At 40.7% G+C, this 19,316-nt stretch overlaps 2 protein-coding genes across 8 annotated transcripts in view; one reads left to right on the forward strand and one right to left on the reverse strand.

Moving 5' to 3' along the window:
- Nucleotides 1-17,853, reverse strand: part of GPATCH2 (G-patch domain containing 2) — a 117,033-nt gene extending 99,180 nt beyond the window's left edge. Inside the window, exons 1-3 of one of the 2 annotated variants that reach the window (XM_062605964.1) lie at nt 17,740-17,853; nt 8,438-9,151; nt 5,192-5,253 (exon numbers count right to left, since the gene is read on the reverse strand). In XM_062605964.1, the coding sequence (XP_062461948.1) occupies nt 5,192-5,253; nt 8,438-9,151; nt 17,740-17,795 (832 nt within the window). In that variant the 5' untranslated portion in view covers nt 17,796-17,853. Of the gene's footprint in view, nt 1-5,191; nt 5,254-8,437; nt 9,152-17,415; nt 17,550-17,739 lie in introns of those variants that run through there. The other variant, XM_062605965.1, reaches the window with a different exon arrangement.
- A 123-nt stretch (nt 17,854-17,976) lies between these two features.
- SPATA17 (spermatogenesis associated 17) overlaps nt 17,977-19,316 on the forward strand; it is an 81,133-nt gene continuing 79,793 nt past the window's right edge. For 5 of the 6 annotated variants that reach the window (XM_062605966.1, XM_062605971.1, XM_062605969.1 and 2 more), the window contains exon 1: nt 18,184-18,304. In XM_062605966.1, the coding sequence (XP_062461950.1) occupies nt 18,237-18,304 (68 nt within the window). In that variant the 5' untranslated portion in view covers nt 18,184-18,236. The other variant, XM_062605970.1, reaches the window with a different exon arrangement.

Below are 19,316 nucleotides of genomic sequence, written 5' to 3' on the forward strand. Positions count from 1 at the left end.
TGAATCTTATTTCAGCTGAAGCAGCCCAGGATTATAGCAAAAATACTTTCCACTGCACACAGTTTTCCCTTTGTAGGTTTATTTAAAAATGTCTAGACTGCCCTCCATAGCAGCCACATACGATGTATGTGTGCTTGTTTTGAACAACCACAACCTACTTTGAGAGTATACTGTGAAAAGAGTTAGGCATCAGGGCCCTAGAAATACCACTTGATACTGTGCTGGTCCGTCTTCCATCAGCTTGCACACAAAGAGTGACAGCACATGGCCTGTAAACACCCTAGGATGCTAGTCACATTTCCAGTGTTCCTCTTTCCAGGTAAAAACCCTCACTGTTAATGGCTGTAATAATCATTTGGAGACATGCAAAGACTTACTAATACAAGGAATTTCAGGAAAGCAGAAGATTAAGCTGCTCATCAAAAGAGGCACACTGCATCTTGCTCTCTGCGCTCTGCAGAGCTACCTTGGCAAAAGGGTAACAGGACACTTTTGACACCATCCAGTTTAAGCAGCTACTTCTGACTCAAGCTTGAAAACTGCACATGAAGGCCTGCTCCTGAGTAGGACAGCCACCCAAGTGTACTCTGACACCTGCAGTTACCAAGTTACTATACAAGGTCCAAATTGCTTCCTCTGCAGAGAAGATAAAAGGATGGCATTCTTATATACAGAATCAGTAGTGGGTCATCTTCATTAAAGACACAGTAATGAATATACGTTTAATCATAAAATAATGAAGAGCTGCCACATCCACAGCAGAACCCTGACTTCTCCAGTTTTAATTGTTTAACACTTGATTAATATTAATCTTCCTTCCTACTTGCTTAGATATTAAAGGACATTTCAAGTGCTACGCATCATGATTTAGGAGGTCTTAAGTCAACTTCGAATTTCCCCAAGTGTACTTGTAAGTGTAGGTGGAATAGGAATACAGAGTATGTTTTCTTTGCCATACCCACAACATAAAATTCATTAAAGAATATATTTGCAATTTGGCTTTTTTTCCCTAAAACCCAGCAATATCAACTAGTGTTTGGATAAGGTTACCGTCCTGTTAACATTGTGCTGAAAGCTTAACTTACACAGTGCTTTCAACTTAAAGTGCCTTTGTAAAGTGGACCTGCGAAATGCCTTGAAATCACACGCGATCCTACTAGCTAAGTCTATGTAAGACTTCTATTTTATGTTGCAATGTAAGATTAGACCTTTTGTTTCAAAACTCTTAGAGTTTTCTACACTAGGCGTAACACTGCTTATCATTAAAGTTTTTATAATTGCAAAACAGCCATTTATGAAAATGCTATAGGGAGCAAAGGAAAAAGTAGGAAGAAAAAGAAAAGTCATAAGGATTTGCAATACGTAAGCTTCAGCCACTGTTCAGTTCTTTCAATTACTTTGTGTTCTGCTTTCAGCTGGGATACAGTTAATTTTTTTTGTAGCAGCTGCTGCAGAGTTGTTTTTTAGCTTTAATCTCAGAATAATGCTCATAACACATCAATGTTTTAGTTGTTCTTAAGTAGCTCTTACCCAGTCAAGGAGTTCTTAGTCTCTCCTGCTCTGCCAGTGAGGAGGTTCCAAAGGGTTATTCCATACCACAGCACACCATGCCCAATATATAAACTGGGGGGAGTAACCCAAAAGGGAAGGATCACTGCTCAAGCTGGGCATTGGTCAGTGGGTGGTGAACAATTGTGTTGTGCATCACTTGAATTTTCTTCCCCTCTTTTTCCTATCACTGTAATATTTTACTTTATTTCAATTACTGAACTGTTCTTTTCTCAAGCAATGTGTTTTACCTTTTTCTGACTCTCCTCCCATCCCCCTGGGGGTGAGCAAGCAGCTGTGTAGTACTGAGTTGCCAACTGGGGTTAAATTACCACCTCCACAAACAAGGGCTTAAGGCATAGGATTTGGGGGTTTTGCTACCTATATTAAATCTTTCCCCAAAGCTGATCAATGTACAAAACTCAAAAAAAAAAAACCAAACAAATACAATGCATAAGAGGTCCCTTGAGGTTTATTAATAGTTCAGCAGATCTTTTTCTCGGACTGTACCTGCACTGAGCATCTACCATGATCTTGAACCTTTTGTTGCCCTACTGTGCAGGGTATGCAATGTTTCACAGACAAAAAGCATTTGCCACTTTGGGACTGCAAGACATGGAGTACCAATTACTTCTGCCAGAAGGTAACAGGACAGTGGAACAGAGCACAGCAAGAAAGCTGCTTTCATTCTCTCACATGACCTAATGTAAGCATCTGGAGAACTGAGAAAGGAGGACAAGCATGACTATCCTCGGAAGAGGACTTCATAGGAACAAACCAAATCAAACAAGAAAACTATGAGACTGGAACAGAGGCAGGCTGGAAAAGGCTTTTAAAAATTGTTAGATGGCACAACACATATTAAGAGTTGAACACAGGATTTTCAAGTCTCAACCATTTTCTTCTATAACAGCAACTGATGGCAATTAAAATCCATCTAGCAGTTAACCCACTACTACTCCCAATTGCAACAACACCTACTTTTTTTGACTCAAACTAGAGAAGTTGAAACTTTTCTGAGAGTTTGTACACAGAAGAGCACAGTTACTGTGATGGGATTTATTTCTATTTGCTTTCTGAAAGAATTTTGGGAAATATTAGAAGTTGCAAGGTCAGGAACTCCAAAGTTCAGTGCTAAATAGTCAACTATTTAACTGACTGCTCAAAGAAATTGCTGCTTTAGGTCACTTTCCTTTTACTAAGTCTATCCCATAGGATGAATATGCTTTGGGAATTAAGTAGGGTTTTATAAAGAGCATTTGTCTGCAACAAAAGAGGTCTGCTTCTTAATCTCAGAGGCACCAAATGAACAAATGTTGCCCTGGAGAACAGGATCCTCTTGTCCTCTGCTATCCAAACTTGCGAATGATGGCAGCCACATCATTTAAACCAAGTATTTCACCAGGCAGCATCAATCAATCTCTGGTTCTCCACTTGACTTAGCAGAAACCTGAAGTCAGAAGTGCAGAAAATTTGAACTACAAATGAGGTCGAGATGCTGATGTTCTGAACATATATCCTGGAGGAGAAACACTGGGAAGATGGGAATCAGAGCTTAGCCTTAAAAAACTGACAAGAAAATCAGACAGTTCATCCCTTAATACATTTCCATTCTGCCCTCCTTCAGTTTCATTTCTCTTCCTTAGGCTTTCCCGCAGCTTTTATAAGATTTATTTCCTCCTTCCTTCATTCTTTCCAAAGTTTGTATGTGTCTCAGTTCAGCTATAAATTAATTTACAGAAATGAATTATCCTCATCCTCATAAGGGAAGTACAAAGATAACAATTACTAGCATTTTATGGGGTGGTGGTGGTGAATAATGACTATTAAAAAATAAATAACTTTGGTCCTGCAGTAGGATCTCCAATAGTACTTTTAAGGAAAAGCCTTCAGAAAACCAATGCTAATAGCAAATCTAAATGTCTGTGTGAAGCTAATGGTCTTCTGATCATACCCGCAAAATAATTCATTCACAGTAAAGACCGAAAACATGTTTTGTCCTGACAATATCCTTCTTGAGTTTACTAACTGTTGTTCTTTTCATTTGCATGTCAGAATATTACTTCAAGTCTAATGCTTTCTGCTTGCAAATGACAATCAAACTGAATCAAGATTCAAAAATCAAACAGATAAAGAATTACAGCTCTATAGTAAAGAACTAACACCAAAAAAGATAACACCACACTATTGTTCACTGATCCTTCCCCTTTTCTCCTCCCATCAAATGTATAGGAAAAACTGTAAGTAGCTGAGACATTTTCAACCATATTATCCAAAGATTTAAGTAATTTAGGGACAAAAATATTGAAACCAATATATTGGAAGGGTACCTCAAAACATGTATGGAATTATGAAATGTGGTAGGTAACATTGTACAAATATACAGGACAAATGTTTTAAAATATTGCAAGTCAAAAGATAAATTCATATAGGGAAGTAAAACCAAATCTTTTAAAAATGTCTGATATTGATATACTTAAAGTATTGAATACTGAAGTTAAAACATTGATTTAGACTTTCAAAGAAAGCCTAAATTCTGAAATTTAGCTACATTAGCACAACTCAAAGCAAATACTCAGACTGGGAGCTACAGTTTATGTAGCACAAGTTACTGTTGAGCAAAGAAGGCAACATCTGTGTTCCAAGTCTGAAAAAAAATCTCCCAATTGTAATGTTAAAAGACTAAAAAAAAAAAAACCCAACAAAAAATTGACAAAAAAAAACCCAAACTGAATTACACATTAGAGAAAGAAAAGAAAAAAATAAAAGAACATTCCCTTAACCTAGATCTGTGAAATGGGCTGGGATTTGTTTTCTTGCACACACCATAGTCTGTGGCAAACAGCATGAGAAAATGATCTGCATCACCATTAATTTAATGCCAACACAAAAAAGCAAGTCTTAATCACCGAAGAGATTATTTTTTACCTCATTTTTGTATACTGTCAAAGACTGAGTTCCTAGTCCATGAGCTGGCCACTAAGATGCTAGCATAATACAGGTAAATGTATTGCACTTAAAGATCGCAATAAACACTAAAGCTGAAAACCCCCCAAACCCCAAAATCTCATACTTCCATCCTCAACGGTTTTAAACCATGTGTGAACATTATGCACACTAACACGAAATGTTGAATCTTCTCTGCATTTTACATCAAAGAAAATTGTTTTCAGAAGGGAGAGACTTTACACAGCATGCATTTTCCATTTCAGTCTTAGACTGCTGAAAAAGTAGTGTGAAATGTACTTTCAAATAAACTACTGAATGAAAAAGAACTATAAAACCCTGCCATATCAATTTGGAAGAAAAGAGATACCTCAGTAACAGTTTGAGATTGGGACTATTATTACTAAATCCTGTCTGAAAATCAGAATTAAAACATAGTATAGATGATCTTCTGGAGATGCTCAAGTTATAAATAAGTTTATAATAAAGAGACTGTTTCTCATGACACCTTTTAACCAAGCCATGGATCCAGGACACTCTCTGGTAACATTCATAGCAGAAAGCAAGCTATACTTCAACCCATTAAAATAGTAATAGCAACTGAAATTGAGTAATTAACCTATGAAATAACTTGCAACGCTTACAGAATTTCAACAGATGTGGTTTGAGGGGTGTTAGGGAAAGATTGTTTCAATACCTTGTCTTCCCTCATCATTGGTAAACAAACCAGCATCACTGCTGCTCAGACTGCTGGATTCACTGTAATAAGAAAAAGAGAGAACACAGATCAAAAGAACAATTGATCTTTCAGTCGTAAAATTTTAAGGAGACAAGGCTGTGTTCAGATTGAACTTAAGCCCAACAGAGATCGGAAAGAAAATAGGATTTTCTCTTTTTTTTTTTTTTTAATCAAACTGCAAATATCTCAGTTCCATTAACTACAAAGCATATTATTTTTGGCACATAAAACCATGGGAATCTAATGGTACCCTGACAGGAAGCCAGATGTGTCAGTACCTTGTTGCAGTCACGATGCATTTTATTATCTGCTTCCATCAAATGCTCACCGCTCCCTTCTTATGCTGTGCAATTCAGCTTGATCCTGGAACACCACTGCTCAATAAACCAGGAAAAGTCTCAATCAAAAGCAGCCTAAGCCTTCCTTCAGCACTTGAAATATAAGCATCTGAAAATCAGATTACCTTTCTGAACACCATTTGCAAATATTCTGGAAAAGACATTGCTTAAGGTTTAACAACATACTGCTTGGGGAGAAAGACAAAAGGTGTTAATAAAGGTGGCCAATTACATCAAAATACAGGTCACCCTGAAGAAAAGAGTTAATGATCAATGATCATTTGCTGTAGACACATTGTTACAAACAATATCTCACATATGTATTTAAATAACATTTTAATTGCACAATAATTTTTACTGAAGGAGCAGCCAGTTCATGAAAACAGAACCAAGTGAAATTGCCAAAGTTGCACAGAACAGTATTTTGGGTTTGGGTTGTTTGGGTTTTGTTGGGGTTTTGTTTTGTTTTTGGTGGGGGGGGAGAGGGGGTTACGGAGGGTGGGTGATGTTTGTTTGGTTTTGTGGTTTGTTTTGTTTGTTTTTAAAATCAAACCATAACAGTGGCATATCTATGGCAGCCAGTGTTCATTCTCCTCAGACCAGAGTCAAACAGGGCAGGGATTACAGCAGAATGAATTTCTATATGGCAGTCATTTCACTGAAGACATTCCAAACCTCTGAAATATACTAATACTCAAGTACATGAATGCTGTTATGATGGAATTTATTTCCAGTTTTAATATACTTTTGCACTGTATGCTGCTAATTACTTTGCTTTGTAATGAGAATTCCACTCCTAAAAAGAGACTTCCAGGAAAAAGCAAGAAAGACAGATTTCTTTTAGTCCCATAAACCAGTATATGCAAGCAAAAATTTGGAAGGGACAGCTCTGTTCTCCAAAAAGCTTTCACAGCTTTACTTATACATTTGTGGAAACAAAGAAAAAATATCTTTTATTATTACTTATTATTAATAGCACACTGTCTCATACATTAGTTTTATATTGTGACCTTTGTTTACTAACCAAGCCTGTCCCCAAGAGCTGACACTCACTGTGCTCACACTGACTGGTGAGTGTCACTTGAGCTTTACTGCTGCTCTTTCAAAATGGGTAATTGAGATTTTTCCTCCTTTAGTCACTTAAACAATTGCCACAGACTGAGGAATTAAGTATCATCCAGAACTCCATGAATTGCCAAATCTGCCTGAAAGTGGCCAAGAACTAAGCACTGAGGATAAGAAGAATGAGCAAAGGACAGGCTCTGACCATGAAAATCTCATTTCCAGTGCTCAAAACCAGCCTCGTGGTAATTCACCTTTGGGATCATTTAGATGCTGACATCTTAAGAGCTTGAAGACTCCTATTCCTGAATGATGCACTTAAAAACAGTTATTGTGGTGTTTGAACACACACAGATAAAAGACTGCAGAAGTGCCATTTAGCATTTTTAATGTGCACTTCAAATGTGTTAAGTTACTTTAAAGTAATTTCATGCATACACTTAAAACTTGCCCTGAACTGATACTCTTGTAGCATAGCAGAAATCTTATACATTGTGACAGGGCTATGGATGTATTATAAACTATGCAATGCTTCCTAGCACCAAGGAAATGCTTAGCCATCTGTCTTTACGGGAACTTTTTGGTGGGAACAGACTCCCAGTGTCAAATAAGAGGAAACTTTTCTAAAGGCTTCCTGACACCACATAGTCCTATCTTGTATATCCAAGGGAGATGCCTGAAGTTACATTAGCTGCCCTGAAGGACTGCTTCTGCTCTAGTAATTAAAGCATCAGAAACAATCTTGAAGACTCATGATTTATTCAGCTTTCAGCTTATTGTTTGCAGGTGAGAGACAACACTAGGATGTAATAGTAAGGCTTAGAACTTCTCTGACAATAACTGGAGTTAGTCGCTTACCAGCACTGCTCTTATGACAGTAATTAATCTGTTTGCACTGGTCAAAACCCCAGGATACTCTCTGCATCTCAATCTATCTCTCCAGCAAGGAAAACACTTAACAGTTTATAGATAAAACGCTTACAAACAGCCAGGGACACTACTGTAACAAGCAACTGACCAAAATTATCTGTTTTCATATGAGCCTTTCTTGTTGACAGTTCTGCATTCAGAACAGGCACATGGAATAAACATAATCAAGCTTAGCAGGCCCTGCAGGTAAGGTGGAAAAATGACTTACACCTTCCTGCGTTGTCAAAACAGTACTTTGGAAACAATTACCATTGTAGTATGACTGCTGTCTGGAATGGATGGATGAGATGTACTGCCAAAGGGTCATCATTCCCCCATTTTTCTAATGGTAAGCTCAGGTGTTTCTGAACTGTAAATTGGTTTTTGCATTTTGTAAATGATATATACCCTTGGCAACCTGCAGCCTTTTTATGCCCATGACACATAAGAACATACTGCCTAAATGGTGACTAAACACTGACAGCCTTTCTGATGAATAGAGATAACAATCAAGGCACCAAAGTCTAGAAATTGGAAAACCAATTTTTGTCCGAGAACTGTCATCAGTTAAAATACTCAGAGAAAACATATTAATCATTTGTATATTCTGTCATTCTTAATCTTGAAACAATTAGAATGTATTATTTAAAGAACCTGCTTCCTTGGTTATTCCTCTGCTACATGACATACTATTTTACACTGAATTCCTTAACCAGAGCAACTCATATGTATGAAATATAGTACACTTAAAGAGTAATTTGTTAAAACAGATACTACTGATGCTAGCATTTTACCTTTGGAATGCAAGAAAAATACAAAGATTACCAATACGAGAAACAAATAATAAAAGTAAATATTATCCAAAGTTTCTGTAAAAAGGAAGAGAAAAAATAACCTGTCACTCATGTTCTCATCTGAGCCTTTTTGCTCTTCATACTCCATTTTGTCCTTATTTGCTTGGGTCACTTCTTCACTTTCTATAACTACTCCTTCATCCAAGACTTCTGGTCCTTGTCGAGCTGCTGCTACTTTTCTTTTTTTCACTTTGTTCTTGGAGAACTCTTGGTGTTGGTATGATTTATTGTTATTGTCCATTTCTTGATCTCTGCTGTTATCCTGCTGTTGAGTTATTGTCAGTGCATTAGAGACTTCTGATGGCAGATCTATTGCCATCCGTTTTACCTTTCTTCTCCTGCGCAAAATTCTGTTTCCTAAACTGTCGACAGCTAAATCTGGTTCATGCCACAGAGGCCTTTTGCCTCTAATGTTATTTAAGTTTGAGGAAGGCCTGCGCTTAGCAACCAACAACTGGTCATCAGAGTCACTGTGGTCTTTCTTATTAGCATGATTCTCCCTGTAGTCTTTGTTTGATTCCTCTAAACTGGAATCAGAACCTTCGCTTAAGCAGTGGCCAGTCTCCCAGGGATGATGGGTGGTAAATGAACGCCTTTTGCGTCCCCTCCTTTTCCTTGCCTGACGCTTGAGAAGACAAGACACGCTGCGAGAATGATCTCCAGTATCAGCAAAACCTCCTCGTGCTTGCTCTGAACTTTCTTCCAGTGCTGAGACTAGATCGTGAACCAGCTCCTCCATAGTCCTACTGAAATGCCTACACATTTCAAGGGAAAAAGCACACAAGAAAATATCAAATTAATCTGAAGTGTTAAGCATAAACTGCAACACTTTTACCTGCCAAAATCATTATAGTCACTTTCAGTAAGGTAGTCCTAAATAGCCATCCTACAAAGATTAGTTTTTCTGCTGAGAGACAAAACCTTGCTGACCAATCCTACGTAACTTGCAACACAACAGCATACATCCTTTTTCAGATAGCATTCCATACACATTTCTGGCTTGAAAGAAGGGGAGATAGGGGGAAGGTAACCTCAGCTTGTGTTTGACCTCACTATTATTGTTTGGTTTCAATTCACCTCATCACATTTGTATGGTCTTTAGGGATTCTGCACAGCAAGAGCATCAACAAAGACCATTCACTCTAACTGCAGGTAGCGAGCACATTTCAAATGTGTGAATGGAAAATGGGATACATAATATTCTTCCTTGACAGCAGATTTGGGAGTTCTCTTTAAAATTTGTCATTATGATAAAATATTTTTAAGAATAATTATGTCTCAATGCTGCCTAAACGCCAAAATGCAGTTAAGACAGTAATTCTTTGATAATATATGACTCTTTAATAGTGACTAATTCTGATATCTGTTTCTTTTAAAATATTGATTCAGTGGAGGGATATTAAGTTGAAACAATACCCTGCTCGAGGGAATTCCAGAGTATTACATACAAAGTTTCCCATCACATACAGGCACCTACGTGACAAAATTACCTGATTGTGCAAGGAAAAGGATCACCGAACACACAGTGTCTGATTTAAGGCCTTATCCTTTTTTTGCTCTTTACTCCTCAAATTTCACTAGCATTTAGCATGACTTTGACCCTGTAATGCTTCAGCAAGTTCACCCATGCATTACATGAACATAATTATAAAAAGAAAACATTAAGAGATCACTGCTGAACTCTAATCATTCTCTGAAGGCTGTGAACCTCCTCTGTGAACACAGCAACCAGATTCTCACACCAAAGCATCAGAAGACCCCTTTCACTGAGGTAAAGCAAGGAGTAACATTCACCCTCTTTATTACATTACATCAACTGATAAAAGTGGAAGACATTCAGTAAATTATGTAGAGGATGCTTAAAAGCAAGACTGTTCACTTTATTTTACAACAGAAATTGATGGATGAAGAGGAATTGGAGACGTGGAGAAAATCTGAATACGTAGCACACAGGTTTACCTCTCTCACTTATCACAAATGCCAGTGCTAAAGGTACTTAATGGTGAATGGACACTCATTACCTTAAACTACACAAGTTTTGAATATCACTGGGGGAAATGAAGAGCATGTTTAAGATGAAGTCCAAGCTGATTGTTAAATATCTTACCTGAAGATATTCAGAAAAACTTACTGTAAACCTTCCAATTGCAGATCACCAAAAGCACAGACAGTGGTAGAAACACAAGCTCATTCTGAATTCCTGAAACTACTGTGTCATTTGCATTTATTTCTCATACCTCTTTCTCCATCCTGCTGTAATCTCTAGTCCTATTACTCCCTATTAACCTAACATTCCCTTTGGCTCTTAGTATAGCACAATCATCGTATCTAGTAAGAGCTGAGACAGCTCTGGAAAAATGCTACGTTTTACCCTTAATCCATTTGGTTCATAAGATCAAAACCTCCATAATCACACAGAAGTACTTCTCAGAGGCAAGAGAAGCAACACAGGAGGAAAGGCATTCCAAATGAAGCGATGATTTTCTGAAAAGTCAGGAAAAAACTGGAAGGCAATTAAGTAAGGAATTACTTTGAGACATAGAATCATAGAATGGTTTGGGTTGGAAAGGACTTTAAGATCATCTACTTCCAGCCCCCTGCCATGGACAGGGGCACCTCACACCAGACCATGTCACCCAAGGCTCTATCCAACCTGGCCTTGAACATTGCCAGGGATGGGGCATTTACCAATGTGGCATAACAGTGATTTCAAACTAATTCTTCCTTCAAGTTTTCAAAGTTTCAATTACTGCAGAGAGGTCTGCAGAGTGTGGGGCATTGGTCAGGGTTTTGCTTGAGTTTTTTGATTGTGTAGTAGGAATTTCAACCACCAGGAGATATAAGTGCAGCTATATTTGTATAGGGTTTCTACACACAATGCTTAGATATATTAACCCACACAATGCTTAGATATATTAACCCACACAATGCTTAGATATATTAACCCATGTTTTTCAGTAGCTGTAACTGCACAACTAGTCCCCTTAGCCTTATTGTTAAACATCTATGAAGACAACTATCCTCACAAGTGCTCTTATCAGAAATGAGATGCCCTTGAGATTTAAGGGGCTTTCCAATACTGCAGCACTAATATAATAGGAGCTGTAAGGCTTGAACAGACAAACTCTAGTACATTTATTTGGGTTAACGAGACATCAAGTCTCCCAGCTGCCTGCCCAGCCCTTCTGGCACAGACTTTTGCACTGACAGTGAAGTCACAGAAGTGGAGGTACACCGAAACCTCAACTAGTGGGCTTAAACATACATTTAGTTTTTTTAAACAAACAGATTTCTGCTCACTTGCCAGAATATGAACTAGCATATATAATCTCCCGCAGCACAAAGTAAGAGGGAGGGGAAGACAGGAACACTAATCGCTTACACCACAGTTTATGATTAATTCATTCAATTTAGTATCCTTAATCCATATGGATAACTATCACTAAAATCAATGTAGCTCCTACAGTGGACACACAGGCTTACTCCAGGTAACACTCTAAGTATGGGGCTACAGTTGCCTTAGTTCTGTGAAATACTTCAAGATCAAACACAAACTATCCAGCTTGGATTTATATATCTAACCTAAACTCGCCTTCAAATCCTCCCAAAATGTCATCAATACAGATAGTCCAGACCAAAGATGAAACTCAAGGAGAGTAAATACCCTGAAGTAATGAGATAACATGATTCTTAAAAGGTCCTGAGCAGTAAAGCACTTAAATTTCCATTAGACAAGAACTTTGAATTTTATGCACTCCTGCAATTAATCTGTCCTAGTGAATATCAGGTCTCTTCATTGCAGCTCCTGAACTAAGATCTATACAGGGCAGCAACCTCGTTCACACTAAAATTGACACCCATAGTCTCATATATAACATAAAATCATAGAACAGCTAGGGTTGGAAAGGACCTTAAGATCATCTAGTTCCAACCTCCCTGCCATGGGCAGGGACACCTCACACCAAACCATGTTACTCAAGGCTCTTCCAATCTGGCCTTGAACACCGCCAGCGATGGAGCATTCACAACATCCTTGGGCAACCCCTTCCAGTGCCTCACCACCCTCACAGGAAAGAATTTCCTCCTTATATCCAATCTAAACTTTACCTTTAACTTTTAACTTATTACCCCTTGTCCTATCACTCCAGTCCCTAATGAAGAGTCCCTCCCCAGCATCCCTATAGGCCCCCTTCAGATACTGGAAGGCTGCTATGAGGTCTCCACGCAGCCTTCTCTTCTCCAGAGACTGTTCCAACATATCCTTTCATGTTGAGGACACCAGAACTGCACACAATACTCCAAGTGAGGTCTCACAAGAGCAGAGCAGAAGGGCAGGATCGCCTCCTTCGACCTGCTGGTCACGCTCCTTTTGATGCAGCCCAGGATACGGTTGGCTTTCTGGGCTGCAAGCGCACACTGCAGCTGGCTCATGTTCATTTTCTCATCAACCAACACCCCCAAGTCCTTCTCCGCAGGGCTGCTCTGAAACTCTGCTCTGCCCAACCTGTAGCTGTGCCTGGGATTGCTCTGACTCAGGTGTAGGACCTTGCACTTGGCATGGTTAAACTTCATGAGGTTGGCATCAGCCCACCTCACAAGTGTGTCAAGGTCCTTCTGGATGGCATTCCTTCCCTCCAGCGGATCAACCAAACCACACAGCTTGGTGTCATCGGCAAACTTGCTGAGGGCGCACTCAATCCCACTGTCCACGTCACTGACAAAGATGTTGAACAAGACTGGTTCCAACGCCGATCCCTAAGGGACACTACTGATTACTGGTCTCCAGCTGGATATCGAGCCATTGACCACAACTCTTTGTGTGCAGCCATCCAGCCAGTTCTTTATCCACCAAGTGGTCCATCCATCAAATTCATGTCTCTCCAATTTAGAGACAAGGATGTCATGCAGGACAGTCTCTAACCCTTTGCACAAGTCCAGGTAGATGATGTCAGCTGCTCTACCCCTATCCATCAGCTCTGTAGCCCCATCATAGAAGGCCACCAAATTGGTCAGGCAGGATTTCCCCTTAGTGAAGCCATGCTGGCTGTCACCAAGCACCTTGTTGATTTTCATGTGCCTTAGCATGCCTTCCAGGAGAATCTACTCCAAGATTTTGCCAGGCACAGAGGTGAGACTGACTGGTCTGTAGTTCCCTGGGTCATCCATTTTCCCCTTCTGAAAATGGGGTTATATTTCCCTTTTTCCAGTCATCGGGAACTTCACCTGACTGCCATGATTGAACTGTATGTATACATAACTGTATCCTAATTGCATTACCTCTTAAAGCAGATAAATCAATATTTTAATTACTTCAACATATGTTTCCTTACAATGATTATGAAAATTACTTGATCAGCTGGGACAGTGGAAACTCTTTTGTAATAGATTGTGAAAACAATACACATACTACTTCAGCTTTTGATTCACATTGCATTTTCAACATGCCAGTGGTCCACACTAAATCTCCTTCTGAATAGCCAAGAAACCTCTTACGATTAATTTAACTGGATCAATCATTTCTCTTGCTATAATTGAAGAAAAAAAATGGCAACAGCAACAGCTAGAACAGTTAATCTGAAACCTGTCTCGAAAATCAGGAGTGTATTTCTATTTCAGCATTATTTATCAAACTCACTTTTGCAACTTTCTCCATTGTTTACAACCAGCTTGTATTCCAAACCTATGAAGTCATTTAAATCACTGCTGCAGATGTTTCTGTAACAAAAATATTTGCTTTTGAAAAATAACCACAAGAAGCATTAAAGGTATTACTGGGAAGTATCAATTGCATACAGTAAGATGAGCAACTTCAAAGGTTTTAATAAGGAATGTAGAACAACATATTGAGGTACATAAAATATTGAGCTGTAGTTTAGCATGACTCACGTAAGGCTATAAAAGTGCTTTTACAGCAACAGCCCACAGCTAGCAATAAACTCCAATGTCTTTACTAGGAGAAGATTCTACTTTACTATAAGAAAACCTAGTTTGCCTACACTGACCTTTACATTTATATGAAGCAATTTTCAGGCAGTTTAAAGGGTGACCCATTTCCCCTCTAACCCTTACCAGAACAGACCCTAACAGTATTGTTGCAGGCAGCAGTGTAACTGTCTTCTCCTGCTCCAAAACAGTTCATGCAGTTTGTGTTCAATATGATTAGTATTGAAACTCCTAATGAAAATAATGGGCAGTTCCTTTTCTAGTGACAGTCAAGTACCATTTTTGTTCACTTCCCACCTAAAGCATGAAAAAATGCAGAGCTGACTACGCATGAAATATTTAACAAACACCCACCGACAAGAAAGCTACTTTAGTCAGACAACTCGTATAGAGGCAGTATCTTTTACTAAACCAAGAGCTGCATTTACATTTACTTTCTAGTTCTAAACCTTTTCCTGCTAAATACATATGGGGTTTATTGCAGCTAAAGTTCTGCTGCATCTGTATCTCATCACTTCCGAGAAGAGCCATGATCTTTGCTGCCTTCACAATCCACACTGCTCACAAGTGAAGAGCACAAGAAGAAAACCAAGTAGTTCCTTGCACATTGGGATTATAAACCCGACTTCCCCATATCTTTTCCCATACAGATTCTCTGATGCCTTGTAACATGTCTGTATTCAGTGTATCTTTATCTTCTGACAGGCACTAATTTGAATCCCATTTCTCCACCTCAGAAGTTATTTTCACAAAGCCTTAGAATCACTACTTTTGAGACCTCTGCTTTATTGATGACTGTCATCAAACAGCTATCACCAAGAGGAGGACACAAAGCATCCATTTCCACATCCACACGTATTTATGTCCTTAGGCACTGGACAACCAGGTACACAGACCTACACAGTGCCCCAAAAGCCTTCGACCCATTGCTGAGGGGCATAACAGTGCGCTATCAAAAAAACCCTTAGTCTTCCACTTCTGAGGAACCTGCCCAGTGCTTCCTGTAAAGGCTAAGAGGACTTTGAGGAATAGGTGGAATTTTATTAACTGATCATGCCACTGATCCCCCTAAAAATCAGGGACAAAGTTGCAATAATTTGATTTTTCTACAACTGCTGCTTATCTAAGAAGGCAGAACAATAAATACTATCAGGTCTACTCAACAGTGAAAGCATGTTCAGTACAGAGCAATGGTATAGTATACAGTCAGGAAGAGGCTGCCATGAACCTCATTTACTAAAGGTCTAACACAAATGAATTGGTCAGCTAGAAATGAGTTTTGCAGCAGTTTCTCATAGAGGTAGCAATTCTTGCAATCCCATTGCTGCCATTTCTTGATATGCTTGCCCTTTGCAGAAGCATGACTTCATTAAACTTCAAGGTGGTGAAACACACAAACTGTTAAAGCGTCAATGTCATTATCAAAAGAATCAAAGTGCCCAGTACAAACTCAAATGCAAACTATTACTAAACTGTCACAATATATAAATTCAAAACATTCAGCTTCAGAGGAGTTTTATCACCAAAAGTGAACACTTACTCTGGGGCTGTCCTTAATCTACACACTTCTTCAGGGTCTTCATGTTTTTAAAAAACACAAGTTCTTAACTGTCTACACCAAGCAGTAAACATCAAATAAAATATTTTCCTGTATCTCACTCAAATGGGTTTCCTTTAACAGACAGCTTCTGAAATAGCTGATGTATAAGACAGGGCCCTAAGGAGGAGTCAGATTTTTAACAGATCTTTCTTCAGAACTTCTAAACTAACAGTCCTATAGATAAGACCTCAATAATTCTCTCTGCACTGAATTGCGCCAGGCAGCGTAATTGCAGAAGCAAAATTAATACTGTCTGATGACAATGAGAGAAGAATAGGCCAAATTTCCACATCTTGTGCTGATGAACACTATTTCTGCATCCTCTGAATGAAATTATTTCATGTGGAAACAAACCAGTAAAATTTAAAGACAAATGACAGGTTGAGTATGCAATGAAAACTTCCTCTGAGTACAGATACAAGTTTGGAATGTCTTCTGCAATGTGCCTACTGTATGCAGCATTAGTACTAAAATAAAAATACTTCTACCACTACAGAATACCACATTCTCTGAAGCGTTCTGAACTACATCCACAAAAGCAAAGTTACACTTATGCTGGGCAAATTTGCATGCCAAGCAATACTAGCATATTTCTAACAAATACACAGCAGCTGGGCAAACAAAATCCCTCTCTGAAAGCTTTCCTATTTAGCAAAAAATAAAGCAGCACAGCACCAAATACCCACAGTACAAAAGTGGCAGTAGCAGCAGAAGTGCAGGAAAAAAAATGGAGTTTCTTATGTAAGAAAATGAAGTACTAAGGCTTTCTTTTCCTCTTCTTGCCCATCCCCAGAAAATAAACAAACCCACTTATATTAAAAAACAAATCTATTGCAGATGTGGGAACTCTACCAGCAGGTATCTGTATGATAATACAGCCTCTAAACAAAGCCTCAAGTCCTCAAACTATCAACACTCAAGAAATAACCACAAACAAACCCCTACAATGCTCCTCCCCACTTCCATTAAGGAAAGTGAACTTGACAAGAAGTTACACACATCGGTCCATACTATGTAAGCACAAGATGGCAACATTTCATGAAGGAAATTGAAGGCTTCCTGGCTGGCCGTTTGGGACACCTGGTTTTCATCAAGTCTCTCCACTATCAGTCTTTATAGCTCCATGGCCTGTTAACAAAACTCACTTCTCTCTTTTTCTGTTCTGTTAATCAGCATCTCCTCAGCTCCACAATAAAACCACTATGGCCTCTGGGGTCACTATGCTATGAATTACATAAACCAGTCAATCTGTTAACTCCACCGCAGGAGCATCACCCCATCTTTTCCTTGCTCACTGTCTAGAGCTACACTTGTTGATTCCTGGTTTGGAACAACATAGCTTCGGAGCAGCAACACCACCTGACTGGGTGTTTCTGCAGCATACACTGCAAAGGGTTTAGTCCTCAGAGGGTCTACATCGATCGGAGCAACCCAAACACACAGACAAAACTCGCCAAGTTTTGATCCATCGTTTACCTGCTGCTCCTTTATTAGCAAGGAGGCGGAAGTTCCTCCCTCCAGCACATTGCTCACTTATAACCACGGCGAACCACCCCTGCCCGGCCTCCAACGCCTCTGACCCGGTGAGGAAAACACCAACGTCTCCCCCCCGCGTTAACGGGCAGCGGCGAGGGCGCAGAGCGGCAGCGGCCGGGCAGTGCGCAGCGACAGTACTTCCGATCCCTTCCCTCAAACACCAGCCCTGCGGCCCCACACGCGGGCAGGGGGCGGCGGAGAAGCGTCCCCTTCCTTCCCCCGTCCGGCGGGCGTCTCCCGGGCGTCCCCCGGGCCCGAGCTTACCAGCTCTTTCTCGCCGCCTGAGCTCGGGTCGAGGCAGGTTCAGCGACCCGGAACATGAACCCGGCGCCTCCCCTGGCCGCTCCCCGGGGAGGCTGGCGCCGCTTCGCAGAGACTGGGCCGGGGCGGGGGCCGGCGGTGAGGTCTGGGGCTGGCGGGCGAGGGCCGGTAGGGGAGGGTGCAGGCGGCCAGCGCTGCTCCTCAGGCCCCCATGGTGAGAGCCCGGAAGCAGCTGCTGCACCGGGAGGAAGCCGGGCGCTACCATCTCTCCTCTCCGTCTCCGGCCTGGTGCCCACAGCCGCCGTGTCCCTTGCCGCGCACCTTACTTTGGCTCTGCTTCCGCTCCAGTCCGGCTACGCGGAGCTCTCGTTGCCGCCAGTGCCTCGCTTTTCTTCGCCGTTAGGGCTACGGTGGGAAGCGACACTCCGTCCCCCGCGCGGAGAGGTACGGTCCCGTTGCCATGGTGGCGGCGTCGAGTGGGCGGGAAGGAGGGGGAGAGCATGGAGGCCGTAGCTAGGCTTGAGGCGAGGTTGCTGCTGCTGCGGGAAGAGTGGTTCCATAGAAACAGGTAACCGCGTCCTGCCGGCGGTGAGTGCCTGCGGGGCTGGGGATGGAGGGGCGGGCAAGCTGCAGGCTCCCCCAGCAACGAGATCGCGGCCCTCCTGCTGAAAACGGTTTGGTTTGACAGCCCCTCCGGAGAGCCCTCTCGCTCCGGCCCCCAAATCTCGCTGCAGTGATTTGAGGAGACCTGATGTCAGCAGCGCATCTACTTCAAGGCGTCTGACAACAGTGTCCCGCTCTTCCCTCGCCCCCTGCTAATTCCATGGGGAAAGTGCTGGAAGGCCCCGAGAGGCGGTGAGCCTCCCGAGGTCCATGCAGTGGTCTAAATCTGTAACTTACACTGATCCTGTTGGAAGGCACCAGTTGCTTTGTTCTTTGTCATTACTTGACACAGACACCCCACCACCACCACTACCTTCTGAGCAAGTTACTGTTTGTTATCAACACTGTTTACAATTCCATTCTAAATCAGGTTATGCTGCTTAAGTTTCTAGTACCTGGGGCATACTTTGTCTTTTCCTACTAAGGAAAGGAGATGCTTATTCTGCTAAAGGTGCAAAATGTCCCATGTAGAGTAACAGGCTGATGATCACCTCTTACCTTTCTCTTCATAAGCAGGACAGTCTCTGTTTTCTCTGTGTTTTCTGCGTTTATCTCTGAGTTTTCTGAGTGCTAAGATAGTGGTGGCTAACTTTTCCCAGATCAGATTTTAGAAATAAAATGTATCAAGAACTATTTTAATATTGCATCCATTTATTCTGTAGCAACTGCATTGCTGCTGCTGCTGTATGGGTTGTGGTACCACTGAAACAAAAAAAAAGGCAGTATTAACATACGTGTAGTGTTACGTTTTTCTTCACTTATTAATGAATTATTTGGTTTAGAATCTAATTACAACATCATTATCGTGAATAATAAAGCTCCTGAACATCACTAAAAGTTACACAGAGTTCAATCCCTGCCTGCATATAATGTGTTGTGTTTTCCTGCTCTTTCCCAGAACTTTAGCTTGTACTCTT

Source organism: Pezoporus occidentalis, unplaced genomic scaffold, assembly GCF_034315485.1.
Source record: "Pezoporus occidentalis ecotype Australia unplaced genomic scaffold, CSIRO_AGI_Poc_V1 ctg93, whole genome shotgun sequence".
NCBI lineage: Eukaryota > Metazoa > Chordata > Aves > Psittaciformes > Psittacidae > Pezoporus > Pezoporus occidentalis.